The 19,138-nt window shown below is 39.3% G+C and overlaps 1 protein-coding gene across 5 annotated transcripts in view; it reads left to right on the top strand.

The window, feature by feature from the left end:
* LDB3 (LIM domain binding 3) overlaps positions 1 to 19,138 on the top strand; it is a 135,383-nt gene that overhangs the window by 51,735 nt on the left and 64,510 nt on the right. For all 5 annotated transcript variants that reach the window (XM_075505250.1, XM_075505248.1, XM_075505247.1 and 2 more), the window contains one exon: positions 9,951 to 10,026. In XM_075505250.1, the coding sequence (XP_075361365.1) occupies positions 9,951 to 10,026 (76 nt within the window). The remainder of the gene's footprint in view (positions 1 to 9,950; positions 10,027 to 19,138) is intronic.

Genomic DNA, 19,138 nt, shown 5'->3' with positions numbered 1-19,138 from the left:
CTGTACAATAAACTACCAGAAAACGAGAAGCAATATGCCTTCTTCACTGGTGGCCATGTTCCTGTGGTCTTGCAGGAAACTGTTGGAGGTGGAAGGCTGCTGTATGGAGTCTTATACGACAAGTCACAGAAACTGCTGAAGGAGAAGGTGAATCGAGTCAGTTTGCAGAGGTGAAAGCCATCCAGCTGGCTTTAGATATTGCTGACCGAGAAAAGTGGCCAGTGCTCTATCTCTATACTGACTCATGGATGGTGGCAAATGCCCTGGGGGGAGGTTGCAGCAATGGAGGCAGAGCAACTGGCAGTGCAGAGGCAAGCCCATCTGGGCTGCCGCATTGTGGCAAAATATTGCTGCCCAGGTAGAGACTTGATGGTAAAAGTCTGTCACATAGATGCTCATGTACCCAAGAGCTGGGCCACTGAAGAACATCAAAACCACCAGCAGGTGGATCAGGCTGCTAAGATTGAAGTGGCTCAGGTGGATCTGGACTGGCAACATAAGGGTGAACTATTTATAACTCAGTGGGCCCATGACACCTCAGGCCATCAAGGAAGAGATGCAACATCTAGATGGGCTCATGATCAAGGGGTGGACTTGACCATGGACACTATTGCACAGGTTATCCATGAATGTGAAACATGCGCTGCAATCAAGCAAGCCAAGCAATTAAAGCCTGTTTGGTATGGAGGATGATGGCTGAAATGCAAATATGGGGAGGCCTGGCAGATTGATTATATCACACTCCCACAAACCCACCAAGGCAAGCGCCGTGTACTTACAATGGTGGAAGCAACCACCGCATGGCTGGAAACATATCCTGTGCCCCATGCCACCACCTGGAACACTCTCCTGGGCCTTGAAAAACAAGTCCTATGGTGACATGGCACCCCAGAAAGAATTGAGTCAGACAATGGGACTCGTTTCCAAAACAACCTCATAGACACCTGGGCCAAAGAGCACGGCATTGAGTGGGTATATCACATCCCCTATCATGCACCAGCCTCTGGGAAAATTGAACGATACAATGGACTGTTAAAGACTACACTGAGAGCAATGGGTGGTGGGACATTCAAACATTGGGATACACATTTAGCAAAGGCCACCTGGTTAGTCAACTCTAGGGGATCTGCCAATGGAGCTGGCCCTGCCCAATCAAAACTTTTGCGTTCTGTAGAAGGGGATAAAGTCCCTGTAGTGCACATAAAAAGTATGCTGGGGAAGACAGTCTGGGTTACTCCTGCCTCGGACAAAGGTAAACCCATTAGTGGGATTGCTTTTGCTCAAGGACCTGGGTGCACTTGGTGGGTGATGTGAAAGAATGGGGAAATCCGATGTGTGCTGCAAGGGGGTTTGATTTTGGGTGAGAAAAGCCAATTAATTAAGATGTATGATGTTGATTGCTGTATAACATTGTATATCATCACTTCTAAGGTGCCTATATGCCATATCAACAGTATTACAGTAAGAATCACCCAGATTAATGAAGAAAGAACATTGATGAAACCAAGCGAAGTGCAGCAGTGATGGAACCAAAACTGGCTTCAGCATGCAACAATCCAACACCGCGCACCATGTCCCCTGCCCTGAAGGACTGTTATGACAGATGGAGCCCAAAGTCATGGACTAAATTAACTCAAGAGACATTTTAGAGGGATGGCCCATAGACTAAAGCGATGATATCTGTGTGTATATATGAAAAGACAGGAAAAGTGGTGGTGATTAATTGGAATGTATTGGAAAGTGTGGGACCTGGGCATGATGTAAATGATGTAGAATAAGGGATGGATACTGCCCTGGCTTTGGCTGGGATAGAGTTAGCTTTCTTCCTAGTAGCTGGTATAGTGCTGTGTTTTGGATTTAGTATGAGAATAAAGTTGATAACACACTGATGTTTTAGTTGTTGCTAAGTAGTGTTAATGCTAAATCAAGGACTTTTCAGCTTCTCATGCTCTACTGACTGAGAAGGCTGGAGATGCAGAAGAAGCTGGGAGAGGGCACAGCCAGGACAGCTGACCCAAACTGCCCAAAGGGCTATTCCATACCATATGGTGTCATGCTCAGTATAGAAACTAGGGGAAACCTGGCCAGGGGGCTGGCTGCTTGGGGACTGGCTGGGCATCGGTCGGCAGGTGGTGAGCAATTGCATCGTGCATCACTTGCTTTGTATATTATTTTATTATTATTACTATTTTATTTTATTTCAGTTATTAAACTGTTCTTAATTCAACCCACAAGGGTTTTTTTCCACTTTTAGCCTTCCAGTTCTCTCCCCCATGCCATGGGGGCGGGGAGCAAGTGAGCGGCTGTGTGGTGCTCAGTTGCCAGCTGGGGTTAAACCATGACACGTGGCAATACTGAGCACTGGGTACAGGCTGGCCCTGTCGTGTTTCTGCATTACTGTAATGACAACGTCAAACAATACTTGAGTACCTCAAAAGGAAACAAGTTCTTTTGACAAGTCCTGGCTAACTTTTTTGACTTAGCAGTCTTAAGACATAAAACAATGTTTCCAGTCAAAGTCTCTCAGATACAGGCTTTAATGGAAAGCTCATTGAAGTGTTTTAGCTTGGAAACTGAACAAGTGAAGGCCTAAATGAGGCGGATTGTAGTTAAGATCTAATTATCCATGTTCACTAATTTTTCTCTCCCATATATGTCAATTAGAAATGCTTTAAAAGCCATGTGGCAAGGTCCACATCCCAAGTAAGAGGAATTACAGGAAAATCAGCTAAGTAAATATGCTTCGTTAACAGCTTCAGGAAACTAAACAAAGTAATTTGTGGTCGTAATGCTCAAAGTATCCTGAGTTAGGCTTTTGCTTTTAGAAAATGTTGAGTGGCAAGAAGGCAAATGGACTTCATCTGCATAGTATTATAAATCCATTTGGATTTGGACAACACTTGAACTCCTCTGTATCAACAGAAGGCAGTTACAAAGCTTTATATTATTCTTTTGTGAATCATCATATCTTTGAAGTTTGGCTGTGATTCCCTGATTCTGGAGCTGGCTCTTTAGGGTGATGCTCTACAGCAGTCCCCAGTGCTGCTCTGGAATCTGTACCTGAATGACTTTCACCTTTAAGGAAGCTGTTAAGAAGCCAAGAGATGCAGGACTGCAGTGGAGCCTGATGATACCTGAATGGGGGTAGTCTAAGTCTCAGGTACGCTGCCTGCATGGCAGGGGAAAATTAAACAGGGGAAATCACTACGGTTCAGTTCGGGTATTTTTCAGCTAAATAACTTAGATAAATATTTTTGATACTTGATTCTTCAAAATTGTTATTTATTATGTTTACTGGGGAGAGTTGAGTCACACCTCAAGACAACGGTATGGTAGGCTACATACAACCACTGAATCTTTATTCAGTGCCTCTTCTGCTCTTCATTAATAATAGCTAATTCTTTGCTCTGCACTCTTAGATCCTTTCATAACCCTAATGGTTTTTTTTTCTGCTCTTCTTAACCTAAGAAATTATTTTATTATTTGTATGTTTACCTTAAATAGATTTCTTTTTAATGTCTCTGAGTAATTATAAATAACCGATATAATAATGAAATAATGAATAATAAATAACTATGCTGAACTTGGAGATTTTAAGTGAGACACTATATCTGAAGGTTGTATACCATTAAGCTTTGATCCCTCTCTGATAATTTTTATTGTATTTCAGCCTTTCACTTTTGATTCTATGACACCATTCTCTATAGCTAGGCAATCCAAATTCTGCATTTAGCCAACTTATTATTGAGGTGAGAATAGGGGCTTCCTATTTATAATCAATACCTGTTTATATATTTCTGAGTATCTGAAGTACTGTGGTTTTGCCTGCGCTCTGCTGAAAGTATAATTTCTATTAATCTTAATGTTTCTGCTGTTATTTTAAAGCAAGCTTTGAGAGGAACATCTGACACTTTTATCTGATCAGTAATAGCCATAGAAAACATGTAAATGAAAAGTAGAAAGTAAAAAGAACCTATAGCCTCCCTCCAGTAGAATCCTGTTTCAGCCTAGTTAAAATGTGTTTTACTTCTGAATCGTATGCTATTCAAATTGAGTTAGCATGGATTACTAGAAAAGCTGTGCAAAACTCCTGTAATGAAATCTGAAGTCAAATGTGAATTTGGATTGGGTTAACATTAAAAATTCAGATAAGTAGCATTGTGATTACGATCTATGGATGAATGGTCTCAAGCAAAACTAGTCAAACATCACATTTGAGCTTAAAACAAAGCAATTTACCTGTGTGAGAGATTTGAATGATAATATAGTGATGTCAACAAGGTTTTGCGAGCTACAGTAGATCACTGTATAACGGAGTGATCTATTTGTTAATTGAGCTCATTTTCAAATTCTTATGATCTACTTATCACTTAGAAACAAAGTTATGGATTTGATATAAATTAATGTATTTTTTTCAACAGTGTTGATGGCAATACACTTCTACATACAAATTCAATCCATGACAGCATAAACAAGTTCTATAGCTGGATGAAATTTCCTGGGGATGAACCTGTATTTCTTTACGGATTACCTGAGTTTTTGGTAGTGATAAGGAGAGGAAAGGTTTGGAAATGGTTTAAAAGTAGTGCAAAGACAGGAAGAAGAGGACAGCAAGAAAAATAACCTGCCTGAAAAAAAGGTGTCCATGCTCCATGGAGGCTAAGTGTAGAGCTTGCTATGTGCGTTGGGTGAGTGCCAGGCGTATGCTCAGCATCCATACTTAGTCCTCTTTGGAGAACTGTCACACACAGAGCAGAGCTGCAGGGATACTGGCAGAGCATCCCCATTTGCCCATAGGAGCTGCGGGGATGGAGGAATTTTAGGGTTGGTACCGAATCAACTAAGAGGAGATGGAGGCATTGGTAGCCAGTTACTCCATTCAGGAGGGAACAGGCTGGAGGGCAGAATGTGGGGCAGTTCCAGAAAGAAGGGATTTTGCATAGCAGGAGGGAGAGGAAGAGTTAAGAAGATGTAACAGGCTCTGTGCAGATGCCACAGAAGTAGAAAGGGCCAAAGAGAGACCAGGCGAGTAGAATTTGCTTCTCCAACATTTTTTAATACATACTCCTTTTCAAAATTCTCAGCTTTACGCATACTTTCTCCAGTTCCTTTCCTTTCCTTCCTGTCACAAAAATCTCTGAGGCTTCATCCCTTCTCCTTTCCCTTTCTATCCCCTAATGTTTTCAGCTGCCCCTGACTCGGATGCCTTCTAAGGGAAAATGGCTATTACATACTTCCAAACAAATTCTCTTTCATAGATTTTTTTTGGATAGCGGCTTACCTTTAGGTTAGTGCCATTTATGTGTAAGAAGTTTTTGTCCATATATTGCTGTGGGTATGAACATTAGGTCTGGAAAGCATAATTGCCTGTCTTGCAATCCGAGTGCAGCACAATGCAGGGAAATAATTAACAAATCAATCATCCACCCAAATGCTAATATTTGCATTTGCCATTGATATATAGAGAGCAAAACTGCTGATGGAAATACCTTTCAATTTTATTGCAGACACAGATGATATCCTGAGAGAGGGAAAGTAGGTCTCATCCTAGCCCCAAAGTGATCGCAGTTATATTTGAAGTACTGTGAAATGTTCAAGGTTTTGTCTTTGTGATTCTCATTGGAGTCACTAAGACTCTTTGCTGATGTCCCAGGCAGGGCTTTGAATTAAACCATAGTATCACGAGACTCAAGATTTTCTGTTCAAGACTTACAAACAAGAAGACGCTTCTGCTTGGCTTCTTAATTCACTGTTTAGCTGAAGATTTAAGTGACACATTACTGATCTTAGCACTTATGAAATGGACACCTATGAAATGAATAACCATGAGTAATTTTTAGTCTGTCCCTTTTATGTCTCCCCCCTCCCCCCCGCCAAATTGTCAGGAATATTATTGCATTAAAACAGATATATATCAGAAGCCCAATTCTACATGCTGTGTTGTTTTGCATCCTGCTATGTGCTCATCCGCTCCATTCCAGAATGACTCCGTTTCAATGAGGTGATAAGTAAAGTATGTAAAATGTTTTCTGAGCATTTCTAACCCTAATCTAATCTGGTTTATTACCTTTCCATGCACTTGACCCCTTTTCATTCTCTAGTGGTTGAAATATTAAGATACAATTATTAAGATGCTCAACAAGGTATAAATAAGTGCTTATGTGTAATATAATGAAAGCAAAAACTTACTGTAAGAAAAGAAATGTTGATTTTAGCTGTCCTGAGAATTAGAAAAGAGAAAATAAACACTGACTGGTGAAGATACAAAATATAAAAAAGCCAGATGAAGATGAAAAAGAGCTCTTATCTTTTAGAGCATGTCACCTCTCTGCAAGTACGGTATTGTGCTCCCCTGAGGACACGGGTTAAACTGATAGCACATTACAGAACTCTTTGGCAGCCCTTCCTTAGGCAGGCAGCTCCTCTTAGTGCAGTTGACTCCTAATGAACCTTCGTTGTGAGTGCAAAGATACCAGGACTGAAGTCAAGTGCTCTTCAACTGAAGATATATTTAGGTAGGTGGGAACAAGTAGAAATTTTGACAGCCATATCAGCAGTACTATCAAAATTGAATGGCTTTGCAGAACTACACCCATCTTGGTTTTGAACTTCATTAAGCAAGAGAACCAGTATTGAGGGAGAGGGGAGGTGCGTCTGTGGAAAGGAGGAGAATTTAAAAAATACCAGAATGATGTATTTGGTCATCATTAAAACTGTTTTGAGTTTTCATTTTGAAATGAGGTTTTTGTTTCCATTTTTAACTTCGAAAATATAGAACAAAATGTTTAAAAGTCAAAATCAAATTAATTGCTTCAGAAAAACAGTCTTGATGGAACATTTCAACATCAAATCTAAAATTATCAGAGTCGTTTGTGAAATTTGGACCTTGATCCTCCCATAGCCCTACTAAGCAAGTACACTCCCTGAGTGTTTGAAATAAAATAATTTTGCAATCAATGGATTAAAATGTAAACCTGGACACACACGTTTGCAACAGCACCATCATCACTTGAAAAGCAAACTTACATTGCTGCAGGATTTGATTCATCTAGCAAAAGAGGGAGGAAAAAAATGTCCTGAACTTGCAGATTATTTTTCCTGAGGAGTAATGGCTCTTATGTAAATAATCACTTTATTCTGTAAGTGCATACACTTCCATTCCACAAACTGAATTCACCTCTTCTGCCCTCTTCTCTGGTGCAAGCCTGTGCTAAATCTAGCAAGCCTCATCATTCTGCTTTTAAATATCAAAGCTATAAACGTCCAGGGCAGAGTTATGTAGGAACCTCATTGTTTTAAGGTAACACCTTGAAACCTCAAAGTCAGTGTGAAATAAAAATCTTGGCTGGATAGCACTGTGAATGACAGATGTAGCTTATCAGTAACATCAGAAGAATACAGCTTTTTAACATCATCTTCTGTGGTCAGGTAATGAGTGAGGAAAAACAGACATACAATAAAAAACAGAAGTGATGGAGTAGCCTGGTAAATAAATTCCTTTGCTGCAATACGAATACTTTCCAGTTATGCATCAAACATGCAGTATGTGGTAGTTTGCTACACCTCTGTGTGTGACAAACGACGTTTACAGCGCTGAGCAACTTTGACACTAAAATTCATGATCAGTGCACAGAGCAGAGGGGACACTTAGTGTCTGCTCTGTCCAGCTGTAGTCTGGAGTATACCCAGGTCCCTGCACGTAACTTCACAGAAATAACTGGGTGTACCCAGAAATGCCACCAATGGAAGGAGGATCAGAATCTCCCCCTGAATCTTTGTCTGTTCATAAATTGTCACAGTCAATTTTCAGCAACTCTGACTGTATTCTCGGCTGCAGCTCATTGTTTTTTCTTTCTCTTTTTTGCTGTCTTTCATGGTAGATGTGCATGTCTCATGAATATGATTTATTGTTTCTCTTTTTAAGCTAAAATGGTTGGAGGAAGGATATGGTGCTCACTCCTGAGGGAAGATCAGTTAGTAACTCACCTGAGGAAAGTTTGTTCCAGGCAGTTAGGGATTAGCTCTTGTTCTTAGAACTTGAAGGTATATATTTCTCAGATAATTACGTCTTAGGGAGTATATCATGATATATTCCAACAGTGAGTATCAATGTTAGTGCCTTTTACAATTTTCTAGCCTCTTGTTTCAGGAATACATTATGTCAGTGAATTTCACAGGTTAATTACCATTTGTTTAACAAAATGCCAGTTTTCATGGTGTCCTCAAACTATGTACGTTTTCATAGTATCTCATTGTGAGGTAGGTATCTACTACATCGTCTTTATTTTCATCTCTCAAAGTAACCTAATTTCCATATCTTCTATGGAAGATAGGGAAATCTTCCAGTTCCTGTAAGGATTACTCCTTTTTCCTAGGTTTTTTTTTATATTTACTCCTGCTTATGGAAATATTTTATGTGTGGCGGCTAAAGCTATACACACAGCTCAATGTGAAGCTAGGTATTAATGCAGGGATTGTCACTATGGGTGAGCCCAGTTTTTGTCTAGCTCAGCTTTCTGGCTCTGATAGATGCCACTGGTAGGTATTTCAGAGGAAAATGCAACACACCCTCACTAAGGAAATAATGAACCTAACACAGAAGCTCTTCCACTATCAGTCTTTTAAGTTGTGCCATGAAAAATGAGACTCTGTATTGCTGCTTTATTTTTACCCAATCTAAAGCAGCTGTTGGGGGTTTTGTTGTAAGTATAAATACCTAATCCTTTCTGATATCCTGCTGTTCTCATAGTCTCAATGATGTCTTGTAACAATGAGTTTCACCTCAGGTTCATCAAGTACTCTAGGAAAAAATGTTTGCCTTTATCAATTTTATAGGTGTTGTATTTTCAATTTCACTTAATGTCCAGGAACATAGCTTTATTTCCCTTTTTCTACCATTCATTATTTTCTAAGCCTCTGTAATGTCTTCCCTTATTCATCTCCTGTCTAAAGCAAACAATTCCGAATGTCTCAGTCTCTTCTGCTTGATTCGTATGCTTTTAAGTATTTCTGTTTCATTTTTGTACCAGTCCTAATTTGGAAATGTACTTTTTAAAGATGAGAATTCCAGGCATAATCCTGATCTGTAGGTTGGCAACAGGGTATTACTTGTATAGTTCTGATTCTTTTGGCTATTTTTACATTTTTCATTTAATTTTCTCTGGTGATCCCATGTGTACTGGAAAGATTTCAGGAGGACGTTCAGTGCTATGCAGGTTCTCGCAACACGTCCACAAATACATCTTCACTTACCTGAGCATCCTAGAGTGCTTCAGTTAGCATTTGTCACTGTGCTTTCTTTGTTATGTTCCAATGAAAGGGCAAACTGTGTGTTTTGAAAGCATTGTAGTGGGTTTATTTTTGTTTTTTAAATGATGAAAAGGCAGGCATTTGGAGTGGAGTGTGGTTAATTCAGTTGTGATCTGCTCCTTTTGAAACTAAATTGTCTGAAATGAAGCCCATGCTTCTTCCTGCAGAGATGTTTAAATTATGGCAGTTGCTATACGGTTTAAGCTATTAAATAATAATCTTTTGAGGAGTTGATCTTGAGATGCCTCAGTACTGAAGTTTAGTCTCTGCATTCTAAGACACTTCTAAGTCCCTTTTTCCAGAGTGCTGCCCAAAGCGGAATTTATCTAGTTGTGGCTGATTGGCATCTATAAAAATGCAGTTTGTCACAAGTTACTGGAAAACGGATGATCTCCCAAGCCAGAGGCTGCTTCCATTCAGTGGTGGCTTTTCATCATTCAGAGAAACTCTATCAAACTTTTTCTCACATTTAAGACCATTGTAAATGAGGATGTAGAGAAAGCATGATCACTAGAAAAAGTCGAAGCTATGCCTAGCTTTCACTTCTGATGAAGCAGCATTTTTGCATGAAATTAGAGCTGAAAAATAGGATTCCAGATTGCTAACTTTTTTTCTTTTTTTTTTTTTTGGGGGGTCCCCAGATCTAAACGTCCAGTGCCGGTTTCAACCACAGCACCCAGAATTGACTCTCCCAGGGCTGTAATTCCCCACCAGAAGGTATGTGACACATTTCTCCTCAACCAAAGTTCATACCATTTTTATCTACCGCGGTGAAGGTGAATACCTACTACAGGAAATAGCTTTTGCCCACCCCAAATATGTAACCATTGAATGAATGCACAGGCAGCAAAAGTGCCACGATGTAATGTATTAGTGATCTGTATTTTGCTAATTTCTGATTAGCAGAACCAAACCATCCAGCTATCCTCTGATGTGATCTGGTCTAACCCATTCTGGTCTAACCCATTGTTTTCATCTAGGCTGCAAGAGGCTACCAAAGCTTCTCAAAATATACATTTGCTTTTGTAGATTCTTGGGGAAAAAACATCAGACTGTGCCTCAGTGTATGCAAATCCTGACTACAACTGAAAAGACACTGATTTGGAAAGACGACATCAGGGCATTAGAAAGCTTGCATCATATTGCATTCTTGTCACATTATTGAAAAGACACGAGAATAAAAAATAAAGAGGATAAGTCAATTTAATGAGTAACAGCAAGTGGCAGAGGAAATGGATGGCTTGGTTTCTGTTGTCAAAGGTCGTCGTCTTCCATAAAATAAATGTTCATATTAGAATAAACAGCATTCATTGACTGTACCTGGCAACTCATCATCTGTATCTTTGGAGGCAGTGAGGAGCAAGGATACCTGAAAGATGGTATATATGCTTAGGCTCAAGCACTGGGTAGGACATTTGTATTGCTGACGCATTTAATTAGATAAATGGAGAGGAAGTAAAATCTCCACTGCTGCGGCTTTACCCCTTCTGTGAGTGCCAGTTTCATCCCTAGCATGTAGTATAAATAAGAAACACTGAAGATCAAAATACATGGGGAATTAGGTGATGTTCTACTGGTTTTGGCAGTTCTGACTTCCACAGATCAATTTTAAGTAATTTTTATAAACACCATGCTTCCCAAATTCAGAGCTGAGAAGGTAATATCATCCCTGTAACTGCTGCAAATATGTTCAAACTAACAGAAGAGAACGCACTTGGGGAGAATAATTTGATTCAATTTTATTTTGTCAAATTTGAAATTAACCTGTCGGGCCATTTATTAGTTGAGACAGAAATAATGTTATTTCACTCCAAATCTTGTAAACTTTTTGGCAAGGGAAGATGAAATTAAGACTTTATCTTGCTCAGAGTTGTTTCTGCTATATCAGTTTATAGCAGAAACATCAGATTAAATCAGTTGTTTCTGATATAATCATGATTTCATAAAAGTTATCTTGGAGAAAGTTACTGGAAGTGTCACCAAACAGTACTGTGAAATTCCAAGAACAAAAACGATGGATCATTCTTTTAGTTAGACTGGTGTTCGATTGCACCAGCAAAGTAATAGGGACAGGAAGGGGGAGAGAGTACTTATTTTCTCTCAAGAACTACACAGAATGCTGTTAGTTTTCAAGGCAGCAAGTAGACTTGTCTCTTCAGAGTTGTTCACCAACACAAGACTGACAACTGTCTTTTGGGACCCTCAATAGCACTTGTGCAGGTGTGACAAATTTGCCTACTTCCACCACAGGCACATAAAAGCTTTTATACATCAGACTTTCATGACTCTGTATTAGGTGCATTTGTTCCCTGGCAAGTGTCAATTTTCAAATTACTGCCATAGGTATTCAAAGCTGTTTACCACACAAAACATTGTTCTCCCTTAACTATCTGCTCTATAGAAAAGTTAACTCCACGCACTGTAGGTTTTTCTTTAAAGGTCCTAAAAGTGCCTTTGGCATGAAAGCTATAAAGTCACTTTACCTTTCCTATTTTAACCCTTCAGAGAGAGATGAGGATCAAAGGACTCAACCCTTTTTCAGGAGCATGCTGTCTCACACTTCAGCATTCTGTGCATCGGTGCTTAGGAAAGGTTTGTAGGAGCTGTTGGAGGCAGCCTATTCTGAATGCACTACAGGCAGTACTTGCAGCTGAAAAAGAGATTTATTGGAACCTTTCTGGAGGAAAAGGGTGGCATCTAGGAGAAGGTATGGTGGGAAACAGGTTATCTAGCAGTATTCAGAAAGGTCTTCTTAGGTGTAGGGTCTTTGGCCCAGTGGGAACAGGTAGCAGTAGAATGCTGGAGTGGGGGGCCCTTTGCAGGTCAAGAGGAGAGACATTTGTGTCACTAGTAGGCAACAGTAATTATTAACTGAAGAAAAATTCTTCTCTGAGGGTTGTTTGGAAGGGAATGAAGGCATTAAACCATTGGAGAAGTCTCAAAATACAGAATAAAAAGTCTTTACTGATACAAACAGTGGTATAGGGATGTTGCAATAAGGTATGTTACAGTAAATATACTTTAAAAATCAAGGTTTCTTTGCTTGTCCCTTTATTATTTCTAGTAACAGTATCACTGTAGAAATGAAGAATTCCGTGACACATAGGCAGAAGCTGTCACCTCCACACCACTGCTTGACAGTGTTTAGACTCTGATGGTTCACATGAAATGAATTCGATTGCATTTCAAAGAACAGCAAAAAACTGCATTACAAGACAGTCACGACAGTGTTGTCCTCAAACAAGTTTTTCTCACCTTTCTCTGGGTCAAGGTTAAGGCATGGCAATGTTAGCTAAAAATCTGCATGTGCAAGTTCAGTGTCTAGTTTAAACCATAAATTCTCTTGTACGTTATTGCTGATCTGATTGCAGCTTCCACTAATTTTCAAGCATGTATTTCTTGTTTGACTGCTATGGTCATGGGTTTTTGTGTTTTAGAAAAATAAGCATACATTCTTTTACAAAGATGTAAGGAAGGTATAAAAACGCCGGAGTTCTTCACCATGATAGAAATTTTTCTACATTCCACAAGTAACATACATTCTCTCCTTACTTTCTTGAGCTGATCAATGGTATGGATGATACAGGTTATGCAACCATAAGTACAGCATCAACTGAGCTGTAGGGCTATTATTGGAAATAAAAGTTTGACTGATTTGCAGTTTCACTATTTCCTTATCTGACATTAATCTCAAACTTGAAACAATTTTCATTTAGTTTAGTCAAATCTTTTTGATTTAGTCAAAAGGTTTAGTCAAGTCTTTTGCACAGGTGTGCCATAGCTGGAAGAAAGGGCATAACTAATGCTGAAAGCATTCAAATAACAAGAAGAGTAAGCATGAGTCCAAGGACTGAAACTAAGCCATCGTCAGTCAGTGAGTTCCTGCAGCTTTTCAGGGAGGGCACAGCACAGGTGACGATTCAGCTCAGTGCAGTTCAAAATGTTCAAGCTGAAGCTTTAAGGCTAAGCATAGTTTTAACATTTGTCCCTTTGCATAGAGGTATTAAGACGGCCTCTTTAATTTTAGTAATACGACTGTGTTGTCCTGTTTATGAAACAGAACTGACCACAGTTATTTCAGTGTCCCAGTGAGGATCTCATAATGCTTATGATTTGTTTCCTGGGAACCTGAACAGGTTCCCAAATTTGGGAACCTATATGGCTAAGAGAAAATAGATGAAGAGATGATTGACTTTTTAAGTAAAGCATAGGATGGAAGAGTTGGCTGAGCCAAAAGCTGTTTGTTGGATGTCTTTGAGCACAGTCATTTAATGCCATGGTGCCCCCATTTCCTTCTTTCTATAAAAAGTTTAAAGCAACAACTGCTTCTTGGGCATGTTGGGAGATCAAATTCATTAGTATAGCTTTAAAATTGTTCTCCCAGAAGTGCAAAAGGTGAATAAAGACTGTACAGCGTAGCAATAGATAAATAGAACACAGGCTGTCAAAGGAAGAGAACCTGAAAAACTGGTACTCTGTCTTGCAATATAGATTTGTTTCTCACTTCTCTGATACATAAGAAGGAGCATTTGCCTGTCATAGAAATAGAATATTTGTAAAGAAAAGAATAACAATATCTTGGAATGGAAATTGAGCTGATTCATAGCTTGCCTCTATTCCCAAATGTTTGAGACTCCTCTACATTTATCAGTTTTAAGCTCATTCACTGACATTACACTGGGAAATTAAAACGCCGTTCTCCCCTCGTAGTAGGGATTGCTGCAGGATCGCAGCACCTTTCTCGAGGGCAGAAGCCCATTGCTCAGTGTCAGAGCCTCCTCTTCTGGTCGCCTGAAGGGTAGCATCAGACTTGCATTGCTTGAAACGTTAGCCTGCTTTTCCAGCCTCAGAGACTGAACCCGAACGGGATGAGAGAGATGGGAAACAGGGGGACGTTTGTTACTCTTGGCCGCATTTCATGTGATGTAATGCTAAAAGCGTGCTGCTGCTCAGTATTAGAAATTTGACCTTCACATTCAGAAATGGTTTCAGAAATGCTGCATTGATCTGTTTTTGCCACTGAACTGGAGAAAAAAAAAATTCAAAAATATCCTACCGGGAAGAGACTGAAGGAGAGAGAGGTTTTGTCAATCACAAAAGGAAAGAGCTAAATAAGCTGATTATTGGGCAGTACTTCTTCAGGAGCAGCTATACAGCTGCTCTCTCAGACCCTTCCTGTTTCACCCCTTTCCCCCCGAACACAGGGAAAACAACTACCGTGACGCTACCATGAACATTAACTCAAAATGGAGAATGCTAACCAGGCACTGCTGGGTTCCTAGGAATTCTAGTGTTGAGTTACCAGCGTGCTGGTATTCCAGCTAGAAATTGTTTGAGGAGTGAAACCAAAACTCCATTCATGTCATAAAGGTGAGCAAAATCATCAACCCTCTTTTTTTATGGCGATCTTACAATTTTCCCTTTGCCTACTGTTAGTGTCCAGTAACACCAAAACTATGAAAATGCATTAGGATTAAGGAAATATCTGGTATTTCTCTCATTAGCATTTAAAACTGATACTTTATAATCAGATCCCCTTGCATGTCCTTTTGTTACGGGATTTAGAAAGGAAGCCCACAGTTAGCTTAGGTAGAAGCCACAGAGTTTTCAAGGTAACAAAGAAATGTAACTCTGGCGTATCCTTTTTCTTCTCTGTTGCCTCTGTATTTTTTGTTTTAAATATTTGTTTTGTCCCTCTGCCAGCATGTAAAAGTCATTTGCACAAGTGGTGACTTAATTTATGAACATGGCCTTGTGCATTTGTACTTCTTCTACAACACATTTTTTGAGAGAATCCGTGTTTTCTGTTTGTTTAATGATACTTGGAAGCTTGCAGTAGGCCACTTAAAGTTTGGTTGTTTTTTGTTTTCTGTGTCAGGGTATCATGAGTGAAGTATGTCATTCAAATGGATTTATTTAAAAAGGCATAGTCTGAAAAATGCTTTCAGGATTATCTATTTCTGCAGCCTCCAGGCAGCTACTAATGCCAGCTAAAATCTCTTCCTGTTTATTACTAAGAAAAATGTTCTCAGTTCATTTTATCTGCCTTACATTTTTGATTCAAAACATCTTAAATGTATTTAATGTTATGATTAATTATATCCTTAGACCTTTAGGGGTTTTTTTGCAATTAATTTTAATTAATCAGGCGATATTATCTTGATTTTTCAAATGTAATCTCCCGAAACTTAAATATGCAATATAGAAAAATCCAAGAGGAGAATATAAAATATTTACCTTTCTAGTGAACCTTAGTATCAAAATCAGTAAATGATATTAATGATAACCAATACTAGCAAAAGTAGAAAATCAGAGGCCAAATTATTCTCAGGCCTATGTTTCATGCAGGCTATGGGGGAGATGCGTGTAAGATGTTAAAGATGGCAACTGAAGCAGTGCCAGCCCAAATGAGGCAAAATGTCACCGCAGGCCACCACCTGCTCTTGTACTGGCTTTCACTGAGGGCAGACTGGGCTCCATCCCTTCTTCAGGATAACGTCCCCTGCCTGTCCCTGTCCCCCAGAGCCGGACTGCAGCATGCTGCCAGCATTACTGGTGGGCCTCTTAACTGTGAGCATCACGGCATCTGGGTACCAGTTATGGCTGCAGCCTATCTAGCTCCAGAGGGAGAGGCTGAAGTCATCCTTCTCCTGTAGCAAAAGCAATGTAGCCCAAGTTAGGCAGGAGCTTCTGAGATAAACTACAAATTGATATTGTGGCTCTAGAGAAATCTGTAAATTGCCAAGCATTCAGATAGTTTGTGGGTACCTCAGCTATAGATTTTTTTATCCAAAGCACATAATTACAGACAAACAAAAGTGAAGAATAAAACAGCTTTTGAAACTATATAATTCAGTATTTTAAAACATGTGCTGATGAGTTCCAGCACTCAGGATGCTAGGTTCAAAAGGCAAACATTAAAGAGATGTTAAAAATAATCAATATTAGAATCTTGCTATTCATGTTGTGCTCACTGAGCCTTTAGAAGCTAAAGAGTAAGTAAACTGAGAGTAAAGCTATAAAATGCCCTCCTGAAAGTGAAGTTTGTATTCCTCTTTGGTAAAATTGTCCATACTGCTGGTAGGCAGACTTCCAAAAGTATAGAGCTGTGGTCAGTACACGCTGCCAGTAGCTGGAAGGAAATGAGGCAATTTAACCCTAGGGGTGCTCTGTGCTTCCCGCGAAGTGCTGAGTACCCTCCAGTCCTAGGGATTCAGATATTGTTGCACCAGAATGAGCTTGAAGCAGCGATAGGGTGTTTTAGGCAACATGAGCACAGAAGTTTTACATGAAACTTCCACAGAACTCATGCGACAACTTATTTCTGCATTGTGTTGCTGAAAAAGCAGTATTTTGCTTTGTTGATATTACCTTTTATTTTGGTTTCACTAAGCTGCTTTAATAGCAAATCATTTATGAAACTGAAGCACAGTACTGCACTTTTCCAGGATGAGGTTTTGGTAAAATGTTTCTAATTTGAGCACAGACTTCTATGGGTATAGATATTGTAGGAGACATTCCTGTGACTTCGACTAAGACAATACATCCTGCTGTCCTAGTTAGGAATATTATCTGGGACATGACTGTAGGATCATACACTCATCATCTACATACTCATGCACACATTCCTTCAAGTGGAAATTATGCAGAAATGATCAGAATAGAAGCATCCTATCTGTTGAGCAGTACCTGTTCTCGAGTCTATCTGCTAACCACTCTGCATGGCCTAATTAGCATGAACCAGAGCCTATAAAAGCAATGCAATGTGTGAGCTTCAGTAACTTGAAGTGTACTCATGGAAAATAGAATGGTGTGGTTTAGAATCATTATGTTTTTATAATAATGGCATTGACTTTTATGTTTGCATATCATCTCAAATGATTCTGACCTCAAGACTTTTTTTTAAGATTTCTTAATTATCCTAGAAATTAATGGACAGTGTTGTCTTTATATAAAATTATTGCTATGAGGCTGACTAGTAGCAAATGCTCTTTTAATGTTAAGCTTTATTTGTTGATTTCGACTAAAACCCAGTAAAAAAATGCCTGAGTATGTTTTGCTTCCCTTATTTTGAAACAATGCGTTTCTTTGTTGAAAATCTTCCCTGAAAGGTCGGATGCTTTGGCCCCCATCTATTTATTGCAAGTTTGTCAATATGTTTAGAAAGCAGTAATTGCAGATATGTTATTTTTGCATGTGTTCTATGATTGCTCTTTTCTTTTTTTCTTTTCTTGGCCTGCATGTTTGCTACTACAGGAACCTGCTTGGGAAATCAATGGCAACAGAACAACCTTCAGTCCTCTAACTAACACGGCGACTGGGCCTATGGGTAGTATTTTAGCAACCAATGGAACGTTTTCAGGCTACCTCAACAAGCAAGAGATCAGCTTTTCAAATAGCTCTTCCTACTTAAAGACTACCACAGTTAGATCTTCCATGTCCTCTCAGTCTGTGACTCCTGACATTTCACCTGCAAAGAGTAATCTAGGTTCAAAACTAAGCCCTGTATTGACCGATGGCAATAGTCCTTTACACCAGCTGAGCCCTGCAAGGCAGTATAACAACCCCATTGGCCTTTACTCAGCAGAGACTCTAAGGGAAATGGCTGAGATGCATAAATTAAGTCTCAACCGAAGGGCTTCGGAAGGTGGACTTCCTAGAGGGTAGGTAACATGGTAAAATATTTAATATTTCAATAAGTAATGAATTTGCTGAAAAATGAATGTGATAGTACCTACCCTATTGTGCTTTTGTCTGGTAATCATGATTAAGGTCTGGAAAAATCATTAAATTTTCCAGTACCCCCACAGTACCATTACAGAATAACTCTTGGTCTTTGGTATCTGAATTGCAATGTGGATTGGCAATAGTCACCAGAGCATGAGGAGGTATGACTGTGACTGAAGTAACTGTGATCATCTCAGGGTTCTGGCATTTAGCGATTTAAACTAACGCATGTCGTCTCATAGAACCGAGTATCACTGTCGGCCATTATAGAAGCTGCTATAAAACAGATCTGATCTTTGGTACTTTCCTCAAGAGAAATTGCTTTGACCAGCAAATCTGACATGCTAGTCTACTGAAGTGTCCTGCTATAATTCCTGCCTTAATGTGTTGGCTTTCCTATGCAAAATGAGTCAAAACTGCAATATTTTGAATCCTCGGGTTTGAACATTGTCTGTCTCACATCTGTTAGCTTTGCTCTTAACTTGTGTGTAACAAGGAATGATCTTTAGATACTACCCGGATAGTTTGATCCCACGCTGTCAAGGTTTTCAGTGTTACTGTACTGCAGATCAACTGTTTTATTAGTTCGGTTCGTGAAGTGAGGAGGTTGGACTACAATACATGAGAAAAAGCAATGAGAAACAGGTTTTCCTAATTTTTCTGCCTTCATGTATTAATTTGTTTATTTGTGTTTATTTAAAATGAAGATAAATTTCTCATTATGAATATGGGGAAAAATGTACTTTCGACGCTAGGGACTTGGCTATATGAGGAAAAACAGAAAATCGAGACAATCCACTGGAGGTCTGATAGCAAATGCATATTTTCAAGTACTTTATATCCCATTGCAGAAGCTCTTTGCAAGAGTAAAACCAAGGGGTTTTAAGTTGTAGCAAAGTAAGTATATTTTATCCTTGCAAAAGAGCATATGTACATGTTCTAGATGAGTCAAGCGGTTTAAATGATTCATTGTAACTCTCTTGAGCACTCGGCATTAACAATCCTAATTAACTTATCTGAAAAAATCCTATCTTCCCTTCTCATACTGGATAATTAAGAAAGGCAATTAGTGTTTAAAAGAAAATAATTTCAGTTAGTAAGC

This window comes from Mycteria americana, chromosome 6 (genome assembly GCF_035582795.1).
Source record: "Mycteria americana isolate JAX WOST 10 ecotype Jacksonville Zoo and Gardens chromosome 6, USCA_MyAme_1.0, whole genome shotgun sequence".
NCBI lineage: Eukaryota > Metazoa > Chordata > Aves > Ciconiiformes > Ciconiidae > Mycteria > Mycteria americana.
This window is presented reverse-complemented; position numbering and strand designations above follow the sequence as displayed.